At 34.7% G+C, this 24,516-nt stretch overlaps 1 protein-coding gene across 1 annotated transcript in view; it reads right to left on the reverse strand.

The window, feature by feature from the left end:
* LOC145661504 (fasciclin-3-like) overlaps positions 1-24,516 on the reverse strand; it is a gene marked incomplete at its 5' end in the record, with an annotated part of 129,602 nt that overhangs the window by 33,106 nt on the left and 71,980 nt on the right. Inside the window, 2 exons of the mRNA XM_081726822.1 lie at positions 14,191-14,313; positions 15,752-15,782. Coding sequence (XP_081582948.1) covers positions 14,191-14,313; positions 15,752-15,782 — 154 coding nt within the window. The remainder of the gene's footprint in view (positions 1-14,190; positions 14,314-15,751; positions 15,783-24,516) is intronic.

Consider the following 24,516-nt stretch of genomic DNA (forward strand, 5'->3'; position numbering starts at 1 on the left):
TTTCGTTCCAATGCCAGGTACGTAAATTAATAGCAGAATATTATACAAATTTCTAGTATGTAAGGAAAATTTTTTAAATGAGTTTGTATTTATTTTATTTTTATTTTTATCACCATCTAGTATAATCTGGAAACGCTATATATGATTTCTCTTTTTAAAAAGTACAGTAAAATAAAAAAATAAAAAAAACACTTGAAAAAGGAATAGCTACTACATAACTTACGGCTATAAAAAGGTTTCACTGGACATTAAGAAAGATAACATGCTAATACTAGTAAAAGAGAAAAACAAAATAGAAACATAAAATTAACAAAAATAGAAAAAATGAAATAAATGTATATTGAGATATAAATACGCACGTCAAAAAATAAATAAATAAAAAAGGGCTGATATTTTTTACTGGAATTGGCAATACTGATGAAGTTGAGCATGCGCAGAAGCATGCCCTAGTATTCTGTGCTTGCAGCAAAGATACGTCTGAATGGAGTTTTGTACGTGCGAGTAACAGCCAAGCGAAATGGCTGCTGTAATATAAAATCCTGCCAAACGTGAAGTGAGATCTGTCACGATTTCTGATCGTCAAAGGACATAATACATGTGACATCCATCGGTAGTTATGTATCATTTACAGACGAACAGTAATGAGTGAAGGAAAGGTCAAGCAAGTGTGCAGAGAGTTTCGGGAAGAGTGTTCAAATGTTCATGACGATGACCGTAGCGGAAGTTCTAGTGTTCAAACGGATGATCTGGTGGAACGCGTTAATGAGAAAGTGCGATCCCATCGCCAGCCCACAATAACTGAACTCGCAACAGAGTTAGCAGAAGTTTCTCTGAAAACAGTGCACTAAACTGTGATTGACAAGTTGGGTTATCACAAATTGTGTGCGAGGAGAGTGCCGAAAATGCTGACAGACGCCCACAAAGTTCAAAGAATGACAACTACATGTGATTTTTTGGCCTGCTGGGAGGAGGATGGGGATGATCTCTTTTCTCATATAGTGACGGGGGATGAAACCTGGGTATCGTACTCCACTGGGGAGTCGAAGAAGCAGTCAATGCCATGGTGGTACTCTAGTTTTTCTAAAGTGAAGAAATTGAAACAAACGCCATCAGTTCACAAAATCATGCTATCCGTGTTTTGGGACAAAAAAGGGTGTGTTCTTGTTGAATTCTAAACCAGGACCAACAATTGCAGCAGATGTGTATTGCCAGACACTGAATAAATCTGCGATGTGCCATTCAAAATCGACAGAGAGGAATACTGTGGAATTCTTCTGATCCATGACAACGTCCGCCCACACGTAGCTGTTCAAACTGTTCAGACAATTCAAAGATTTCGATTGAAACTATTCAATCCTTTCTCTTACAACCCCGACCTTGACCCCAGCAATATTTCTTTTTCTTCACCTGAAAACTTCCTTGCATCGAACCGTTTCAAATGACAGTGGAGTGCTCAAGACATCAGTTCGTGATGTCATAGTCGTAAGTGGAGAAAGGAAAAAAAAAGGATTTATGGTAGAGCGTTTGCCAGTTACGTCAGGAATTTTTCCATTTATCATTGCATTAAGGTCATGATTTTTTTTTTTTTTTTTTGCTTCATTAAGTTTTGAAATCAATCGAGATAATTGTTTTCGTGTGCAGTCATCACCAATATAAAACAAAGTGTCTAAAATAAAAATTGAAATTCTTTAATATATACGAAGATAGCCAATGAACTCAATTATTATTTGGACTAAGCACCCTTCACCGAGAATCCCGTATACATTCCCTCGCTCTGCCTTCACTTGTTAGGCTTAACATTTTAGTGTTATTTTTACCCAACCCTTCTTATCTTGTTAATATTTGAAAATGTCCTTTGTAATAAGCCAAAATACGACACTTTCAACTGTTTTGTGTTTAAAATAATATGCTAACACACTCAGGAATTTTAAAAACACTTACTTTACTTACTTACTTTAAATTCTGATTCCTGAAATCATGCTTTCGGGTCTCTTTCAGCAGCAACAAGGAAATATATAAAGGAATGGACTCACCGGTGAAGTGCAATAACGATACACTTTGTCAATTGTTGCGGTTACACGTCAAATGTGAAGAAGAAGCACGGTATGAATTTCGTGAACTCGAGAATTTAAAGTAAGGTAAATGATTGTTTTAAGATTAGTTTTGAAAGTTTCCTTAAGATTTATGTTATATTTATAAATGATAAATGTGTTCTGTGTGCAGTAACTACGAAATTTTATTTTACCTACTTGAAATTAAATTCCTTTAAAAAAAAAAAAAATTAGCTTTTAGCTTTCCTCTGAAGCCTTGTTCAAGGACAATAAAGAATAGAATATTAAGTAATAAAAACATACGAAAGAAAAAAAATAGACTCACCTGAGAAGATTAACGCGAAAAATACCTTATTGATAGGTGCCGGTCACATACCAAATGGTAGTAAAGGATGCTGTGAAATGACGGGCTCAAGTTATTTATTCTTTTTTGTTTAAACAGGACAAGTTGCCAATTCGTGTTAATGTTTTTGTTTTTATACCAATACTGTAGGTATTTTTTTATTACTGTCCCTTCTTCGTTGTTTAACCAACTCTTATCGATATCAAGTTTTGATTTGTCTTTTCTTTTAACTGCACTTTATTTGGTAGACTCTCGATTTTTCATTGGGATCGATATAATAGCTGTTATTTTGAGACACACCTGTGAACGATAACTATTAACAAGATGTTATTCGTACAACTTTACCATGGTAAATCCGTTTTTTTATATTTTAATTATATAAAGGTAGCCAAGTTCTGTCGCTTTTTCACCTACCAGCTTCGAACATCGATATGTCACCCAAGACGTACCTGGAAGATCAAACATAGTTCCCATCAGCATCGACGACCTTCTCCCAACGTTCTGGAAGGCCATGGATTCCATCGCGGTAGAACTTGGTGCGCCGTGAAGCGAAGAAGGTATCAATTGCATTTTGCATCTCTGTTAAAGATCTGAACTGGCGTCCTCTAAGGTGATTGTCTAAGGAATGGAACAGGTAAAAATCGGACATTGCAATGCCCGGGGAGTATGGCGGATGCAATAGTTTTTCCCATCCAAGGCGTAGAATGGTGTCTCAGGTCATCCTAGGCACGTGGAGCTTAGCGTTGTCCTGAAGCTGATTCAGAAATGCTTTGAGATTCAGAAATTCTGTCTCTAGAGTTTTAAGTTTTTCTTGAATACGGATCAACTGCTGACAGTACACGGTTCCATTGATGCTCTGACCAGCTGGTAGCAGTTCCCGATGCACGATCCCACCAGCAGTTCCCCAAACACACAATAGAACCTTCTTCGGTGCACTGCTAGTTTCGGCTGTTTTGGAACCTGTTCATAGGATTCTAACCAATGATGACGGCGCCGTGGAGCTTCGTACAGGACCCACTTCCCATCACATGTCCAGAAATGACTCCTTCCTCAGACGAGACAGCAAAGAAATACAGGTGTCTGCTCGCGTTGCTTTCTGGCTCGGAGTCAAATCATGTGGGACCCATCGACCCAATTTGTAGTGCTTCCCAACTTGATGGAGATGCTGCCGAATGATTTATCCACTCACCTGAATATTAGTCCCAGTTCCTCACATGTCTGGCCACTTTTCGCCTCAGTTGCTGCCTGAAGATCTTGAAGATCTTCATTTTGTACATGTGTTGGTCTTCCGGTACGTGGTACGTCTTCGAGTGTTTCGACACCGTCCTTAAACTTGTTAAACCACCGCTGCACTGTTCGTGTAGTCATGACACTCTCACCAAAGGCTTGGCATATCTTCTACCCTGCTGCAGCGGCGTTTGATACCAGTTTGAACTCGTACAGCATACACGCTCTTACGATGCACGTGGAGATTCCATGTTCACTCTGTCCTTCCGCATGTTCACAATGTCTGAACTACCACAACAAGGTAGTATGTTGGGTATACACATACCAACAAGTGATCTTCGCCTTATCTCCATTCGCATTCAACTCACGGATTGAGGACCAATTTAACACAGACCTCCACAAAAAGCGATAGAACTTTCTTGGTTACCTTTATATTTTTATTACTTTTTCCCCTATTTTATCCTCCGTGAACACGGCTCTTGGTGAGATCAGAAAGGGTAGGAAGTGTAAGATATTTTCAGGAATCAAAATTTCAAGTTAGTAAAATGACTGTTAAAATTCCTCAGGATGTTAGCATATATTGTGTGAAATTTTATTTCGTGCAAATACAGCCCACAGCAAAAGTGCACATCAACTCCATACACGTTCACTACAGACAACGAATGGAATGAACAAATGGATGCTTACAATTCTTTGATGTTTCGGCAGTGCACCACAATCTTCTTTACACTTTGCATCACGAAGGAAGCCTGAAGAAGGAATTGTTAAGTCCCGAAATGTAATAAGATTTTCAAAATCTGTTTATAAAGCATGAGTAGTTTCACGTAGGAAAAAACGAACTTTTTTCCTTTTCGTACTTAAAAACTTTTTTAAACCTGCTTATTAATTGTAATAATAATAATAATAATAATAATAATAATAATAATAATAATAATAATAATAATAATAATAATAATACGTATATGATGGATATGCAGAGTTCATGCCACTTCACATGTTTTGACAAGTACGAGAAGATTAATAAAAGAAACGGATTTTTCTGTCTTATGCGAAAAGTTCTCGCTTTGTTTCTTCTTATACTGAATAAGTTTCACTGAATCCAGGCTCATAAATACATCAAAAACACATAATTCTTTGATGTTTTTGCACTGCATCAGAAAGAACTGTTAAGTCCCGAAATGTAACAAGATTTTGAAAATTTATTTTAGTACCTATAAATCAGGCTCAGGCTCAGTGATTTTGATATATCTCTGTAAAAACTGTGGAGACTGTCACAATTTTATTCAGACCTTTTGTGTAAGTAAAAATGTAAGTTTAAGGATATATATATCGGGTGTTTCGAAACAACACCGACAACGTTTGGGAGGTGATCCCTGACACCAAGACAAGACAAAGAGTATAGATCACTTGGGTGCACAGTTCCTTTCTTTCGGAGTTACAGGCTGCCGAAAACATGAAAAAATGAACTTTAAAGGTCCATAGCTCCAAAACTATGGGACCTACCATAGTCGGGTCAAGACTTCACTCAGGAACTAATATGTGCACTATCCAGAAATCCATGTTCCAAAATACTAAGGTACTCACGCCACAATGTTAATATAGAGAGTTTGGCTACGGGTATATAATTTGAAGTGCTCACCAACTACCTCTATATATATAGGAAAAAGAAAAACAGGAAAGAGAATTTTTTAAAAAATATAACAGAAAAATATGTATGTAGAATTTTTATATATAAAGATGGTACTTGTTTCACTGTACGATTTCTTTAAGTGAAGAAACATAAACTGAAAGAGTTAATTTCGCTTTTTGGTAATAGACAGTTGGAAAACTAGATAAGAAAACTTGGTAAAGCAAAAGAAATATATATATATATATATATATATATATATATATATATATATATATATATATATATATATATATATATATATATATAATTAATGTGCATATTTTACCCTTTCCCGCTATCCTCTTTACACACAATACCAAAATTTTAAATTTTCGTGGATTAAAGACTTCGTTTCTTTCGAAGACCAACTAAGAAATGTTACAAAGAAAATTGAGTTACGAAAAAAATATTCAAAACATAAGGAATTGTTCTATCTAAGCACGAAATAAATCTTTATTTTCCTAAAGTACTAGAGGCTGTTAAAAAACAGCGAAAGTAGATATAATAAAAGCATACTATTAATTGCAACATTTCATTAAGATTTTGTAAAATACAGTGAACTTGATACATTCACCTTTAATGATGCGGGAGATGTCAATTTTGTAATCTAGTTGCTGTCATACGTTTTGTAATACCCATTGGCCAATGGTAGCAATTACAGCCACGATTCAATTCTTTGTATAACTTTTCGTAAAATTCTAGGGTGAGAAAATTCATAGAGAATTAGATCAGGTGCTCTTAATGGCCAGGATAGAAGAGCAAAAGTAACACAAGCACAATTTCTGCTCACCTGTTCACGCCCCAATTGCAACGTGGTTACTCCTAGCTTCCTAGCAAAGAACAGATGCTACTATGCTGCAAGACGATGGGCTACTACTCTACAAAAATTTGCACTTAACGATACATTTGAATCGGTAGTTTTGTAAAGGTCATGGGTCAGAAAAGTAAAGTTATGAAAAATTGAACAAAGAACTGTTTAATTTTTGAAAAGCCTGATAGACATGAAGTGATCGATCACTGGAAAAGTAGAGTTTTCTTTTCGCTGTACGAAATAAACAACTTGTTATGAGCAATTGTTGTTCCAAAAAGTTGGAATAAACAAACTTGCTATTTTCTGACTCATGATCTTTTCAGAAATACTGATTCATTTATTTTTGATGTGTATTATTCTTATTACTATTACTCGTACATGCGCTGTATAATCTGTTTCCATTCTGATACTATATTATATTGGGTAACAATATTTTGACATTCGGAAAAGCACGAGTGCATCGTAATGATATCTTTCTCAAAAGTTTTCCTTTGGCTAAAGCGTTAATACTCTTTCTTGGTGCTAGAAATTCCAGATTCGATTTGGAGTCGTGTTTCATAAACTTCCGTGCTAACAATGGAGAGTTAAACTAAAGAAAAGAAAAACTTAATCTCTATAAATACTGTTCCTATTTCAAATTCTCTCTTCCCATTTGACAGAGATGGTTCAGATGATGGCAAGCTATTGTGCTTCCCCTGGGCTGACTTCAGGCCTTTATTACGGTGAGTACCTTAAGCTTCTGATCCCATCACGACCTATCAGATAACACTATCGTTTCCATGTTTTCTTGAGTTTCACAGATAGATACCCAATGTACTGAGTATCATTCACTGACAGAGTTAATACTCAAGATGTAGCTGGTACAAGGAGAAAAATGTCTTCCTATTCTCAGTGGTAGCATAGACTCACAGTTGAACTCACTACCATTGCACAAAGGAGTCTTCCGCCATTTTGCGATGTAGGTCGCGAACTCCCAAATCACAAATAGAGTAATAGGTTATGCCCATTACATGATTAATTTGTGACCTAATCTTTCAGTTGTGGGGGAAGTTCTCCTAGTGGAAAGAGTCTACTAACATCCAGAGTGTCAACCTCAGGTTCCTTTTTTGGTGCCAGGGGATGTCCCAGGCCCATAAGGAACCGAATTCCATGGTATAAGCACATCCCTACAAAAACCAACCAATTTTCGGAATGATCTTGAATTCAAAAGGGGATTGCTAATCCAAATCCTGTCTACCTCAATTATACATGCTGAGGTACCATATGCAATACTGAACCCAATGGCATATGTTAGTTGCCCATTTGGGAGACGGAGCAAGCTTCTCCTTCTCAGATAAAACTTTTTTTTTTTTTTTTTGGTCATTTTTCATACCGAGAAAATTGGTCGCTAACTCACGAACATAAGGAATTTTGTTGTTCACTCTGAAGAAAAGAACTATAGAACACTGAACCATAAGAGATTAGTACGTTATCACGTTGATTTTCCACAGTTTATGGCCACTTTATCTACATGTTTATCATTGTGAATATGTACAAGTTATAACTATACATAGTGGCTAAAACAAAAGAAAGAGTGTGCAATGTGCAATGTGCAATGTGAATTTAAAAAGCAACTAAATAATAGAATAAGACTAAATACAAGTAGTTAAGGAAAGCAATGCTATCACGAATTACTAGAAGCATCCAATTTAATATGTTTCTTATATGGTATTAATCTTTAGAATTTAAGATTTTTAATTGAAATATCATTATTACGATAATGATAGACTTGTACCAAATCGTAAAGAAAAACGGATGAACTGATACGAACACAGAGGTTCACTCAAAACCTTCCAATACATGATTTGTGTATAGTGATTCTTATTTATTAACTGTTAGAACATATCTGGTCTGCAGATGCAGATATGGTTAGTTTTACAAATATAAAAACAAAGAACTCGTTTTTCTGATTTCGTTTTACTTTACTATTCAATCCTGAGGTATAATACATAACTCTCTACCCATACGTCTGACAAGACATACTTCGTTATTCTGTCTAGTTTAACAGTTCCTCCGTGGCTAAGTGGTAAACGTACGCGTCTTTGGTATGGAAGACCCGTGTTCGATTCGCGGCGGGAGCTAATGTGGTTCGGATTCCACGTTAATCAATAGGTCCACATCTCATATAGCCTCGCTGCTGAAAGGAATATTAAAGTCAAAATCAACTCAACTCAACTCTTTCTAGTTTATGTATCTAATTAACATATATTATACAACATGATTTTGAATCTCTATGTTTTGACAATGAGCGATTGTAGTGCTTTCAATGAACAAATTTAATAAACATTTTGATATTCGTATACTAGCAATGGAATTCGTTTACTATAAATTACACTAAACTGCTTTACGCTATAGCTCACCAAAGTTTAAGGGCAGCAGACTTCAATTTGATTATGAGTGATAAAGTCATCGATTCCTATGTCTTTATTTCCCGCTTTCCAGATTTTGCGAATTTTTATTTATGTTATTGATAATGTGCTAAGACGCTCAGGAATTTTAGCAATTGTTTCACTGACTTCAAATTCTGATTCCTGTAAATTCCTTAAACTTTCAAGCTTTCGATTCTGTCTTGAATCTTCGTTCATGGAGAATAAACAACAAGAGTAAAAGAATCAGTGGCGTATATTCCCGTCTCATATAGCCTCGCTGCTGAAAGGGACGCTAAATTGGAGTTCCGTAACCCATCCTAGAGGTCCTGGATTCGATTCCCTGCGATGTACCTCCATAAAGAAGATTTTATTTATTTATCTTTTTTTTCATAACTATTGTAGTCTCAAGGCTCGATGAACATTCTGTAATTTTCTTCTTTTTTTTCTGTTAACAATAAATGCTGGCACATGAGGCAAATATTCTTTCCTACCAAAACTTCCGCAAAGTTAGTTAATTTTCTACTTCTGGATTCCTTCATTACTTCCCTGTCTGTTCCGATTTACCTATAGGCCTGCATTCTCGAGGAATGCTGAAGTATTGATTTAAAAGTTCCTGTTTTGGCGTCAACTAGGAAGGAATAACTTGCTGAGCCGCGTGACTTTCGTGTTATTATTCTGATGTTGCACTGAAGCCTTTTTGCTTCAACGCCAGAATTTCTACCGTTTTTTTTATATCTATTATTATTATTATTATTATTATTATTATTATTATTATTATTATTATTATTATTATTTTGTCCGCTCGTGTGGTCAATCAAAATCAATTCATCAATTCTGTTAAAAGTATGTGTTTTTTTTCAAAATTGGATCGAAAACGAAAGCCATTTGATAAATGCTACGAAATTAATTACGTTACTGTGAAGTAGTTTTCTTTGTAGCAAGGAATTTTAATAACAAAGTAATAAACTTTTCAATATATTACGCTATCTTTATCTTTTCCTTGAAATCCTTGTTTAAAGTTCTACATCAATGCATCTATAGTTTCTCTGTTTTCGAGATTAAAAGAAAAATCCCTCCACTTACAACAAAATACTTTGGTTTGTGTAATATTTACCTGTACCTTGGGCAGAAAGTACTCATACATATGCACTATACTTAGTAGAATGTTCATTTTTATATTAACAAAAGAAGATTGTTTTTAATATATGTAAGTGATTATTATGGGATAGTTGATGATACGAACATGTTTTATGGTTAACTAGTCAGTGAGTTTGTGTACTTAACAGTTTTAAGAAAAGGATATTATAAGTTATATCAAATAATAAACCAGTTGAACAGCGTTTATAGACGTTGTCAGTTTTATTAAAAAGGTGAGATTAATGGTATTTAAATATCGAAACTAATATTTTTATGCCAAAGAATTACTACCACTTCGGATTTTTATCCCAGCAAACGAATCAGGTTTACGACTATCTTTTGATAAGTCGTTATACACTGCTTGAAGGAAGCATGTGTCTTAGCATTTTCGTTAACGCTCATCCTTTCAGGTGCTTTCCAATAGTTAAATTCTGTTTCATATTCTAATGCAGACTGGTGACTTGATTGCAAGAGAAAGAGAAGGGACGAAAATAAAAATATCGACCTTTCAGAAGAATAAAACAGCCATGAGTAAATTACTTTCTCGTCACAACTGTTACCTACTTTTTCTTTTAAAGCAACTATTGTTCACTGAGTGCTAATTCTCTGGTGTGAGATGTCCCTAATTTACTTTGAAAATACGTACTCTAACACCTACGCGTAGTACTTCTATCGTCAACTAATTAGGCAACAGAGATCCCTCTGTATTCCCATAAAATTCCAGACATCCAAAGCTACGCTGTTCAATTATTTGTTGTATAACAATTTAGACTCCGCGTTTGTTCCAGTTCTAGGTTACATATCAATGTTTCAGTGTTTCGTACTGTACTCAATCACAACTTACGTAACTGTCTTGTTCTCCTGTAGATGAAGAGCATTTTATCAAACACGCTCGATTGATCTCCTATTTCTGTAACACATTTGCAGATGATCTACCTTCGTAATCCCACATGGCAGCCTGAGATCCATCGGATATCGGGTATTCGAGGTTACTGAAGTATTTGATTCAGGTTCTTTAAAGAAGATTCGAAAGAAAGAACTTACTGGAGTTTTCAGTTTCTGCTTCTATTTGCTGTCTCTTCCGATCCTACAGCCCCATTTCCTTTCTGTCAGTAGAATAGTATCGTTTCATTGCGTTACTATATAAACCTTTGCATTTAAAACCGAATTTTGTGCATTTTCAAAAACTTCAGTTTTCAATGTTTTATGAACGCTACGATCACAGAATATGAAACAACACATTTTCTTCTTTGGTTTTTTCTAACTCATTAAAACTACGGGAGTTGTTCTTTCTTAAATAGAAGATCTTAATGTTACGCAAACCCGATAAACTCTTGCTTCAAAGTCAAATTGTTCATTAGAACGGCAAAGTTTTTGAAAACAAAGATGCCGTCACAGACATACAAATGCCATCTTCTAGGCGACAATTGAAATGAAAAGAAAGTGCCTCTCTTTGTTGCATATACTACAACCGCTTCGACAGGAATAGCATAGTTATTATATTTTAGAAAAAAATAGCAAGAAACAGAGATAAAAAGTAAAGAGAGGATAGGAAAATGAGAAAGAGACAAATAATAATAAACGAGAAAACGGTGATTTTGAATAGCGAGATTAGACAGACTGCTATAACACGGTGCTCGGCATTTTTGTTTTCTTTTCTTTTTTTCTTTTATTGGAACTCTGTTATGAGCGACAAACAGTGAGCTTTCAGTTAGCAACAATGTGTGCCGCCGAGTTTAAGTGGATCACAGAGGGTAAAATCAGTCGAATGTGTTCAGATGAAGGATTATACAAGAGAGCCAGACAGTTGTGGAAGTGGGGACATCAAGCACGTTGACAATCATCAAGTTACTGATCTGGATCGTAGCTGCTATTTGTTCCAGTTGGCATGACACTTTTGCGCCCCTCTGACAAGTGCGCCCAGGGCACATGCCCTGCTTGTCCCAACCTAAAGAATTTAGAACATAACTGAATGGACTCACCGAGGAAGAACAGTTAAGGTACACTTTATAAATTGTTGTTTTCTGCTTGTCAAGTAGTGATGTACCGCACTGTGAAATGGTGAACTCAGTAGTGCGTTCTTCTCAAGTAGTATTCAGCCAGAGAAGTTTGTATGTTAGTGTGTCAATGCTGAATGTATTTTTAGTTACTATCTCCAATTCTTCACTAACGAACCCTCATCTATGTTTAAATTCGGATGTTTTGGAAGAATAAAGTTTCAAAGAATAAGGCTTTCTGTTTCACTTTTGCCACCGAGAAATTTATTTGGAGTGCAAGAGATTGTCAGGAATTGGAATTAGAAGTAAGACAATTCTCATTAATTAATTTATGAATTTCTTTTTTTAAATACGACCCAAGGTACAGCTTCTGAACCCATTTTACACTGGACGTTTTAACAAAGAAAGATTAACAAGAAGTTTTGGGAAGTTATTATTGTCCTATACTGAAGAAAATCCACATCTTGATGTGACTGACGAAAACGCTGGAAAACTTCAGTTATACTGACTGACTGCGAGATTCAAACTCGTGACTATTTGCGAAGCAAAAACACTTTTTTTTTCTTACCTTGCTTGTTCTTAGCCTTACAATTATAGAAAATTAAGTTCTTTTTAGTTCCCCTTGAAGTTGTCGTATTATAAATGTCTCTGAGAATTATTCTTGCAACAAGGCTTTAAGGTTAGTGTAAAGGAACAAGTTTTGCCGATAGATGTCACTACAGTCTTCGTATCTCTCCCATGTTTTTTTTACCTTTCACGAAAATTTCCAATTTCTTTTACAAATTTCAGCCTAAAGACTTCAAATTTTTAGAGAAGGAACTTCGTAACCTATTAAAGGGAACAATCCGTGCCGATTTTTTATTTAGAATTTTCTTCATTGTTGAAACAGTTCAATTGTTAAAGGTTTGGATATCCATTTTAAAAATCAAGTCATTTCAACAATGAAGAAAATTCTAAATAAAATATCGGCACGGATTATTGCCTTCGATAAATTATGAAGTTCCTTTTCTAAAAATTTGAAGTCTGTAGTTTGGAATTTGTAAGAGAAATCGTGAATTTACGTGAAAGATAAAAAAAAAAAAAAAAAAAAAAAAATACATGGAAGAGATACGAAGACTGTAGTGCCATCTATCGGCAAAACTTATCCTTTAAACCAACCTTAAATCGACTCCTGACCTCGGAACTTACTTTACAAGTTAATTTACTTTTAATATACAAACACATTTCTTTTATATTTAAATTTGTAGGTTTCTTGACTCATAAATTTTTAGGTTCTCAAACAATCTTTCAGCATACAAATTAGAATGCCTCTGAAAGGTTAGCAACGTTAGCTTGTAGTATAAACTAACCGAGTCCCGGTAAACTAAATCTTGCACAAAGAAGAAATCAAAAATCTAGAATTCTCTCTAATCCTTTTTATAAATAATTATTTTTATTTTATGTACTCTTATATTGATGAACTTTCATATTCTAAATAGGTACTTCATGTAATATATGCACAAGACCTTGAAAATTGCGTTCTTATGCAACACACGAGAATCAAAGATAAAGAAAGATTTAAAATCCATATATAAATTAATGGATTTGATTTGTGTAGAAAGTCATTATTTACTGATTAGTAGCGACTGACGACCAACAAAAATACACCTAGAAAATTGGTGACAGAGTGTTTTGACTGGCATGAAAGTCAGTTCGAGTCTGCCATATCCCGGTCGCTAACGCTCTCGCCTTCGGTGCGAACGGTCTCGGGCTCGATTCCCGGTAGGGCACTTAGTCGGAAAAGTGTAAAAACTATTTTTAAGCCAGTCATCCTGAACGAGGTTTTCCTGGCTTTTTCTTATTCACACCAGACAAATGCTGGGGTAGTACCTAGCTTATAGGTCCCAGGTTGCTTCCTTCCTCCCCTTTCTTCGGATAGTGTGCTCACCGAGGGACATCATCCCTCATACGTGACGGGCTAAATGGCCTTAGATGTTGAAAGCTTAGAATTCTTAATCCTAGATCGACCATACCCTGCGGAGCGTCCGATCTATTATTAGACACTGTTATTTCCCAAAAGTGACTTAGAAAACATCTTTAGGTAGTGTTTTACACGAAGTGTGACTTAAAATCCGCTCAGTGACCGTGCAGGACTTAAGTCATTCACTTTTGTTCCAACAAATTGATGTTGTATTGTCCTTCAGCACCGTTATAATGCATAATTGTGAACTTACACAGTACACTGTTTCAATTTCATCCATTTCCTGTATATGAATCAATCAGTCAAAAGCTTGGATAGAAATAATGTGTCAAAAGTAGTAACCCTATTTTCTTAACTCTACATATTGAAATTGAGAAATGTACCGTGAGAAAAAAGAAAAAAAAAAAATGTTTCAGTGACAGTTAGATATAGTAGCGAAACTCTTTTTCCTGTTTTATTCGTTAAGTTTTGAGTAACTGTTAGTTATTACCGTTCACCTATTATCATTTATAAATTTATTTATAGTTAATACTTCAGGTTGCCTTTTATTTCGTGGCAAAATATGGACAAAAGTAATCTCTGCTTGCCTTTCATTTTCAGCTTGATCACTATCAACATATGGTATTTCGAATGTTTGATCTGGTGCACCACTTTTCTTCCTGTCGTTCGACAATTGAGACCAACGGTATAACATCGCACGCAATCTACCACTGAAATAGATAAAAGCAAACTTATATAATATTTTTTGGATGTTACGAAGTTGTATTTACCTTCGAACTGGTAGCAGCATATGTAATGATAAGAGGTCAAGTTTGAGCATTTAAACGTTGTTTAAATTGAACATGTTTGTTCATGAGAAAAACAATATTGTATTACCTTTCTTAATCAAAGAGTGGTAATTAATTGATCTGTTACGTTGGTGTTTTATTGTTTGTTTGTTTGTTTTTGTTTAATAAAAAATAAATTTAGCTTTCCAACAGTAAAAGCTGTATTATTACTTAAAAAATTATTGATAAATATTGCTACGGAACAGTAGTCAAGATGATAAGAATAAATCCCCTAGCATTAGAGTCCATGAAGAGTTACTGACGGTTTAATAGTGCATGTTTAATTGAGTGATATACGCGATATGTTGTTTAGCGCACTTGTTCCCAACAATATTATTTCTAATTTTTATAGACCAAATTTTTTTAACGTCATTTTTTCCGATTTACTATTTCTACTTGTGGCTTCAGAACTCTGTATTTATTAAAGATCTGTTTATTGAGAAGACTGTTGAAAGATACAATAATTATTTTATAAAGTTCTCTGCAGATTTAACAATAAATAAATAAATAAATAAATTGACGATTTTATTTTATTGTTTTTACTTCAGTTAAAATGTAATAAAACAATGTATGAAAGAGAAATTTCATATATACAAGAAACAAAAGATGAATTCCAGGTTATAGCAAAAGTATTACATTGTTATATTTCCCAAATACCTCTATTGCCGCCCTCTGACTATAAACCACGGATTATAAACATGTATTTATAGTGTGGTACTCACAATTATATTTATTATCGCACATATAAATCCTTAAATCATTTATTTCATGCTTATTCAATTAAACGTATGTAACAGTTAGAATTATGTCATGATTTAGTTTACGTCATGATTTAATTCATCATAAGTGGTATGATTTCGGTCATATTAATTTTCATGTTCATTTCCAATCTAAAGAAAAGATGCTACCACCATAGACTCAGTAACTATTTACCATTTTGTGAATAGCAGAGAAATTAAGACATACCATATTTAGTCAACTAGAAAATATGCATGCTAAGTGAAGTATTAAATAGTAATGCTTGTTAAAGTACAATAAAGAGAAGTTCTCTAAATTAGTAATAAATGCAAGTGAATGTGCAACAAGCTTTAACAAGATCATTTACACATGCTTTTATACAGTCATTTTTCCTCATATCAGTAATTCTGATTTAAAAAAATGTTAATAATGAAATTGCTAAGCTAAATGTGCATTGTTAGTTTAATCTAAATCTAAATAATTGTTAATGCATTGTTACGTTTACATCCAGGCAAACCAGTGAAGTTTTGCGAGGCATGTGCACATGCTGTTTAACTAACATAGCAAAGCACAAATAACTTACGATTCCTTATCAGCTCTTGGTGCGACACCACCTGCAAAAATAAAGAAACAATTGGTTTTAATATTATTTGTTTAGTTTTGAGTTCTACGTTCTACGGTTGTATTCTTGAGAGTAACAAAGGAGATGAAATAGGAATGGAAAAAGGATAATATCTAATACTCATCTGTGACGACACCAGTTCTAAATTCTTGGGAGAAAAGAGGCAGAGATTTTTTTCAAGCGTAGTTGCTTTTTTTATTTTAATTTCTTTCTTCTTCTTCTTCTTTTTATATATACCGAAAAATAATAGTTTTGTACAGTATTACTTAACCTATATTACAATACAATATGTCTAGAGGGCAACCAAATCCCCCAGGCGGGTGTCCGCCCTCCTTGTTCCCTCTAACTTCGTCACTGACACTCATGTACTGAGCGGGAATGAACCCGTGACAGATATTGCGATTGCCAGTCTAATAGCTTTAAAGCATTCGAACATATCAACCGGCTACTTTAATATAAAGGAATATATTAACTGATCCATTTACTGAGCTCTTATGACCAAATCTCTGAAATAACTGGGCGTAAGAACTTGAAATTTTTAACAAAGGTTTTCCTTAAATCCTACGCTTTGGATAAGACGGAGATTTATAAAATGCATATTCCTTGCCGTAGAAAAGGGAACTTGAACCTTTTCCAGATGTTCACTAAATCATCTTAACTGTTGGATGCAGACTTTTGAAACTTTGATCAAATGTTTTCCATAAGTCTTGAATTGAGGGGCTTAGTGGAAAAGGGGCGTATCCCACATTTTAATGTTTTCGAGAAACAGAAGGTTTTGCGTTGCAACTGACAAAAGTTTTACTATGAAAGAAAGGTACATAATTACAACCACATATATTAGAGAAAGGTCTGATATGTTTCAGAAAAAATCATCATGCATCTTTAAGAAGAAATAAACATAAGATATGCACATGATCATGGTTGCCAAACCAATACGAGCTTTCTATATTAACGGATCAAAATGAAAGTTCCAATACGTGAATATGTATGTAACGTACAGAATAACACAAGAGAGTAGACCATGTTCGTCTCTGCAGATAACGTTTACGTACTCTACTCAGTGAGAAAGAAATCCACATATGTTCGTGTAGCCACGCAAATAACATGTTTTAGAGAACAAAAATATTTTCTTTGTACGGCAGCACCCGTACACACTATAAACACGACACTGCAGACGAGTATCATACACATTATACTGCACAATAAACCCAGGCAATTATTCAGGGCACAGTACTCACGTCCCTGAAGAAACACTTCACACTAACACTCGAGATCGCTACTGTCAATATCCTCTACCCGTACGTAGTTCCTGTCGCCATTATTACATTTTAGAGATCTGTAACATTCGTGGTGGATTGGTGGAATGTAGTTTAACATGCTCATTGGATTATCATACTTAGGCTTCTGAATAGGTTTTCCTTCAGGAAAACCATATCTTGCAGAGAGCGAGGTTGTCTTCTTCCTCGCTGCAAACGAAGAGTACTCAAACGCTCACATGTGGAGTATGTATATTTCACCTGGACTAGTTGGCTGCCTTTCATAAATTTCATGCCAGTCGCTGCTCTCATATTGAAGACTTTCCCATCTTCTTTTTTCTTGCTAAATATCAGAACATAACGCAACGCTGATACAACCTACATGACTCTTGTTGTCATTTCGATGGCTTGAAATGGCTTCTTTTTAAGTGCTGTCTTTATCAGAGTGACTTGTGCGGGGGTGTACACAAATTGTTTTCCTCTTCGCTCTCTCAATGATACCGAAATCAGCATCGCAGGGGAGGAATATATGACCAAGAACCAAAAACTATGTTCTATTGTCTTGAGGTCGGTGACATTTAACAAATACAGTCAGAGTCCTATAATAAGCGAATATTTATTTTGTCCAACGCACGAATCACTGTACACTAGTACGTCTGTTGCGAATATCTCTGGTAGGTGCATCATCACTCGAAGAATACAGCTTGCAATTTCATCACTATCACGAGAAGCAACAGATTCTGACCAGACACACATAACACCAGAATCATCATGACAGAAATGGTACCCGAAACAATATGTCCACAACTGCCACAAATAGAAAACAGTTCGCGTGCTTATCATCAGTGTTGGAAGTGCTTGTTTCAGATCCATAACAGCAACTATGGTGCTGCTGTTAATATATTTGCATTCCTATTTTGCATTTCTCAAAGATTGGTAGGCTGCTTCGGCTTTATGAATATGTATATGATATTCAGGTGGTCTAGGTTCTATGTGTAGCATCGAATCACAAGTTTTGCAAGTGTCGGTGCTTGACATTTTAAATGTGATGTTAAATTCATTATTGAACACATGTCGATATGTATGTAATTTCACTGGACCGACTTCCCTTTGTTCACATTGTTCTACATATAAATCGTACATTTGTTGTAAAGAATGCACCGAAACTACAGCATGTATATATGAGCGTTCAGGGTTTGCAGCTCAGCTGTGGTGAGAACAGTATCTTGGAAACGACCTAAAGTGATTCCTGACAACATTTAGTTTTTCTTCCGAAATAGCATGGCGGCGGTGTTGATGTTTACCTGGACGGTCCTCTTTGGGAAAAAGCAACGGTTTCGCAGGTATATCTTTCGTATGTGTTCTCTAATCACCTCGGGCGGTACGCAATCTACGTTCAGTGATACTATGGGTATTGCAGAATGCTTGCTTGGCATACATTACTTTCATTCTAGATGACAGACGAAGAACATAATAAAAAGTATTGGCGCACCCGAAGACATTCACATTTCTCCTGTCTTTAATGTACACATGTTCACATTCTGACCACCTCATTAGCCCAAATAGATAGGCATTTTGCGTGTTGAAATCTTGCATGTTGTAAAACGAAATTAAAATATTATCTTTGGTTTCAGAATCGATATCCTTCAAATAGCCTATCTACACCACTCAGTTTTACAATACCTAACATCACTTCGTATTTTATCCCGTACTTCCTTACCTATGGGGCCAATGTAAATCTTCCCTGTGTTGCTATTAAGCTTACATTCATTATCCTTCCATTTGTCTTCGTTTCGTGGTTTAACAGGCGAATTTTCCAGACTGGAATTACTTTCAACGTCCTGCTTAGCGGCCTTTATTACTTTCAACAGCAATGTGTATCAGCGGTCACGCTTGGCCGATTTCTAGACTGATAACCAATGACAGATACTGTTATATCACCACAAACTCACAATATTATAGATGGAAGCGGGATACGTCATTTTTCCACTAACATTTTTTATACAAAATTTTCTTAATTTTCGTCCTACGCTTATGGGATCCATACTATACGGAGTTGAATCCTAACATTTCTGCTCAATGTACCGGATAGTTCCCTGTATCCAAATTTGTAGATATCTGGATTTTCCAAATTTTGATGGATACGCCCCTTTTCCACTAAGCCCCTCAATTCTTGATAAAACGAGGATTTTCGAAATCCATTCCCTACAAAGGAAAACGGAGCTTGAATCTTTTTTACACTATTCTTCAGGTCACCGAAGGTTGAGTGTAAGAACTTGTATTTTTCTTGAGCTCTAGCCGAGCTTATGAGAAATCTAACCTTAAGGGAAAAGGGAAGCTTGAGCAATTTCTTGTGTACCAGATCTCCGAAATTGTTGAACGCAGAAATTTGAAATTTTGAACAAATATTCTCCTTAAACGCTAGGCTGTTTATAAAGTTGAATATTGTGGAATACAATACTTAACAATTGATTTGGGATGGCCGAGTTGTCTAAAGAATTAGGCTGATAATTGCAAGATCTGTCATGGGTTGCAATCCCATCCATGTCATAGGATAAGAAAAAGTATTTTGAGAATTCCAAAATGGTTGAGAATAGGAGCTTGAAATTTTGCACAACAGTTCTCCATACACCCGCAATCTCTGAGTGAGACAGGACTTTTGAGAGAAGTGAGGCCTCTCGCCTTTCATCAGATCTCCGAAACATTGGAAATAGAAAATTATGAGGTTTTGCACTAATTTTGTCTTTAAACCCTAAATTATGGATAAGACAGAGATAAATTCACCACCCAAGAGAATGGAAAAACAAGTTAAACATTCTCTCACAATTCACCTGACTTCAAGTACTATTGGGTTATGAATTTGAAATTCTGAACATTTGTTTGAATACATATTATTATATCAGATGTTTACTATGTTTACAAAAGAAAATGCCTTAATGTAAGTTTGCTAAAATTTAAAACTGTAGATTCGAAGTACAAATCAAAAGTTTCTTCTTTAAAACTATTTGAAATTTATGACTAAATTAATTATTTTTTGATATTTTCCTTTTAAGAATTATATATATAAAATAAATTACCAGAAAATAGTAAAAAGAAAAAATGAAAATATTGCGTAACACAAGTAAGTATATCATAAGTACTTCCGCTAAATACTTCATCAAATAAAATAAAATAAAAGGTACGGATCACTGTACTGAGTTTCCTTGCTTCAATTGGTAAAATTAAATTAAATCATGCTGCAGTTATTACTGAAACATTTAATTATGAAATATGAAGAAGGTTATAATATGCGTTCTCGGAAAACTTTAGTGGAATTTTCGTTTGAAAAGGCATATGCCCTATTATAGGGGTGTGATGGATGAACAAGATCGAGAGAATTTTTAAAAAAAATCGTCTGAGGAAACAGCTTAGGAACAAAGTACCTCTTGTGAATATTAAACGGCTTATAGGGTTGTTAATGTGATATTTGTTTACATGAAATACATATGAACAAAATCAATTGATTTTTTTTTTTTTTTTTTTGTTTGTTTGTTGAGAAAACCGTCCAAAAAATCCTTTTCCTTTAGAATAAAGTACTACTTATAGACATCTTAAGGTGAAACGGGTTACGTCACATTATACGGTTGATAGTGCAATATGTATTTATAAATTGTGAATAAAATGACTTAATCAGTTCTAAACAAAACCATCTAAAAAAAGAAAGAAAAGAAAAGAGATGTAAAGAAAAAGGAAAGAGAGAAAGACATTTAAAAAATAAACTAATCTTGTGGATATTTTCAGAAGAAATAGCACCAGAAAAATTTTATGGAATTGTTAATGAAATATCGACAAAATTGACTTAGTAGTTTCTGAGAAAAGAATCTGTAAAAACTTACTTCCAAAATTAAACTAGCTTAGATATATATATATATATATATATATATATATATAGGATAAATGGCTTATGCCACATTAAAATAATGTTGTTGTTCGTGAAATATATATGTTTATGAAATATGTAGAAGGTGATCTGAGAAGATTTTGAGAAAATTGTCCGAAAAAAATCACACTCCAGAATAAACTACTCCTTTTGAAGTTTTTTTCAGGAAAAATGACATACCACATATAATACGGTTGTAATGAAATATTTACTTACTAAATATGAACAAAATCGTCTATTTCCAAAAAAAGTACGAAAAAAATTTATCCCCAAGAAAAAAAAAACACAATTTTAAAATCTTTTAATGAAAAACCATTTATCTCGCATTGTAGATTTGTTAGTAACACATAAAGAGTTATGAAATTGCTTCAGTTGTTTCTGAAAACATCATCCGGAAATACTAACCCCCAACATCTTTTTTGAATTTTTTCACGAGAAATTACTTACGTCATGTTGTAAGTCGTTAATAAAACATTTATTCATTAAATATGAATACAATCGCCTGAGTTAATATGAACTCCTAGGCGTAAACTATGCCTTCTGGAATTTTCATAGAGAAACGACTAATATTATATTACAGTTTATATGGTGTCAATGGTATATTGATTTATGAAAATGAAATATGAACACAATACCTGAGTTAGTTTGAACTCCTAGGTGTAAACTATGCCTTCTGGAATTTTCATAGAGATATTACAGTTTATATGGTGTCAATGGTATATTGATTTATGAAAATGAAATATGAACACAATCGCCTGAGTTAGTTTGAACTCCTAGGCGTAAACTATGCCTTCTGAAATTTTCATTTAGAAACGACTAATATCATATTACAGTTTATATGGTGTCAATGGTATATTGATTTATGAAAATGAAATATGAACACAATCGTCTGAGTTAGTTTGAACTCCTAGGTGTAAACTATACCTTCTGGAATTTTCATTGAGAAACGACTAATACCATATTACAATTTATATGGTGTCAATGGTATATTGATTTATGAAAATTAAATATGAACACAATCGCCTGAGTTAGTTTGAACTCTTAGGTGTAAACTATGCCTTCTGGAATTTTCATTGAGAAACAACTAATATCATATTACAGTTTATATGGTGTCAATGGTATATTGATTCATGAAAATAAATAAAATCGTTAGAGCCATCTTTAAAAAGCAAAAAAAAAAAAAAAAAAAAAATGATTTTCATTCTCCTGTAGACTACGTTTATTTGGGGAGGGGGAGAGTTAGAAAAAAAATAGAAATTTATCTTAGAGTATCTTGTGAAAACCTTAAGTTTAAAAAATTTGGTCCGGATACATTGAATGGTATGGCCTTTAGGCTAATGTGCATACGACAGAACAAACAGACGACAGACATATAAAAATCCATTTTTCGACATATAGGGGCCATCAAAACATGTAAATCAGTTGAGATCTTGAATTAGAAGATCCATATTAATCACCACATTTCCTTCTATCCTATTGTCACTTGAAAGTTATAAAAACAAATATAAATGAAATATATTAAAAACTAGCTATCAATCGGCCACTTGGACACTATATTGGAATGTAATTACCTTAAAGCAAAATACAGTTGTGTAGAACTAGTCACCTTATTCCAGCATGGCATCCGCATGGACACTCCACAGCAACTTTGCTGTTTATTTTTAGTTCTTCATTTCGTTTTCTTACCTCTCTTCTATCTGATGAAATATTAAGCGAAAGATCTAATTGTGTATCATTTTTATTGATGAATTTGTGGTAGATTTCCGACGGAGCAACTTGAGATGTGAAACTATAGCTTAATGTGAGATCCGAATTACATTATCTTCCGTCGGAAATTGAACCGTATTCTCCTACGACAATGATACGTACTTAACCATATAGCCACGAAAAAGCTTTTTAAGTGTTTATGTTTTAATGTTTCTCGGTAATTAATTCGTTTTTCATTTCTGTTTCGAGGTTTCTTTGTTCCAACTATATATATCTTCTACACATTATAATTTCCTGAAATTGCTTTTATTATGTATCTAGATTTATTGAACTTCCTAATACCATATAAGATACATAGTTATTTAGGGTGCCATATACATAAAAATGCTATCGAAGTACCACAGTATATTGAGACTTTCGACTGACATCATCAGCTTATAAAGAAGGTAAATATTGAAGGAAGGTGGAAGTTCCATGTGGCAAAGGAAAGAAAATATCAAAATTCAGAAATTCAGTTATTCCAACAGTCATGAACAGTTAGAATATTGTAGAGAAAAGATGTCACTCTACCTTTAATATCCTCCCACCCCTACCCCCACACACAGACTTTGAATTAACATTTTCATCAAAGAAAAAAGTATTAGTTTGTTTCGAGAGGAATGTCACTTTACTTGCTATTCTGTGCAAAAATCATTCTTGCCGCTTCATACAAGCAATGATGTATCCTCTGTTAATTAACATGTTTCAATTTAATGGAAGCAATATACCATATATTGATCTCACTCCAAATATTCTTCTTATTATTAATATTGTAATGTCCCACGCGATGTAGTGAATAGACAATTCTACACGCCAGTGTTTACAAACACCAGCACGTGGTTTGGCAAGAGGATTTCACACCAGATGGATCAACAATCACCTGCAGACGACGGGCTTCTGGCCCCTCCCACGGAGCAGCAGCGCCACCGCCACCGTCACCCAAGGAACCCTATAAATTGGCTGGACGACGGCAATTCTGTACAAGTTTTCTGGTGACCCTCCTACAGTTGGCCAAGGGAACATTAGGAGTAACCTAACCCTAGGCCTCTAGTCTGCTACGGGACTACACCTAACCTATCTCCTGGTTTAGCCTGCTACAGCGCTCTGTCTGGGAATCCTAGCCTTAGCCGCTTAGCCTGCTACGGGGCTTCTGTAGAGATCCTGTCTGCGACCTTACGGTCAAAGACTACCTATAACTAACCTTGTATACTAGAGAGATTATTTGTACAGCATTTTGTAAAAATACTTTTATAATAAAAAGCCGGCAGTGGGAGTCGATTCCGGACACTCTTTTTATTAACGCTCTACCTATACCTATATGGGAAAAAGTTTTAGAAGGTCGAGGCTTTGACCGGCTCAGTTTTTGTCCGAATACTCTCCTACCGGACAGTAATTTTATTAACTGGAAGTGAACTCTTTTCTGATAGGTACGTGATTTTCTTATTTGTGAAATTAGTGACTCGGTCTTGACTTTATTTTAGTGCATGCCTTATATTAGATCAGGAAAAAACACTTTTCCAGAGGACGGTGCAAATATGCATCAGAATTCACGCCCTTCTTTCAATATACCACATCTCACTAAATATTCGGGACACGTTACGGAGGACCCCGATAGATTTTTTATGCTGTTTGATCATCTTGCGTTATTGCATTCTTGGAATGCAGAGAAAAAGAAAGAACTATTACCCATGTATTTACAAGATATGGCCCTAGATTTAGTGTTACAGTTAAAAGCTCAGAACCAATTGGATTCATTTAATGAACAATTAAAAGCTAAATTAGTTGACTTGAGTAGACCAGAATTA

This window comes from Thermobia domestica, chromosome 10, assembly GCF_964235325.1.
Source record: "Thermobia domestica chromosome 10, izTheDome1.hap1.1, whole genome shotgun sequence".
Lineage (NCBI taxonomy): Eukaryota > Metazoa > Arthropoda > Insecta > Zygentoma > Lepismatidae > Thermobia > Thermobia domestica.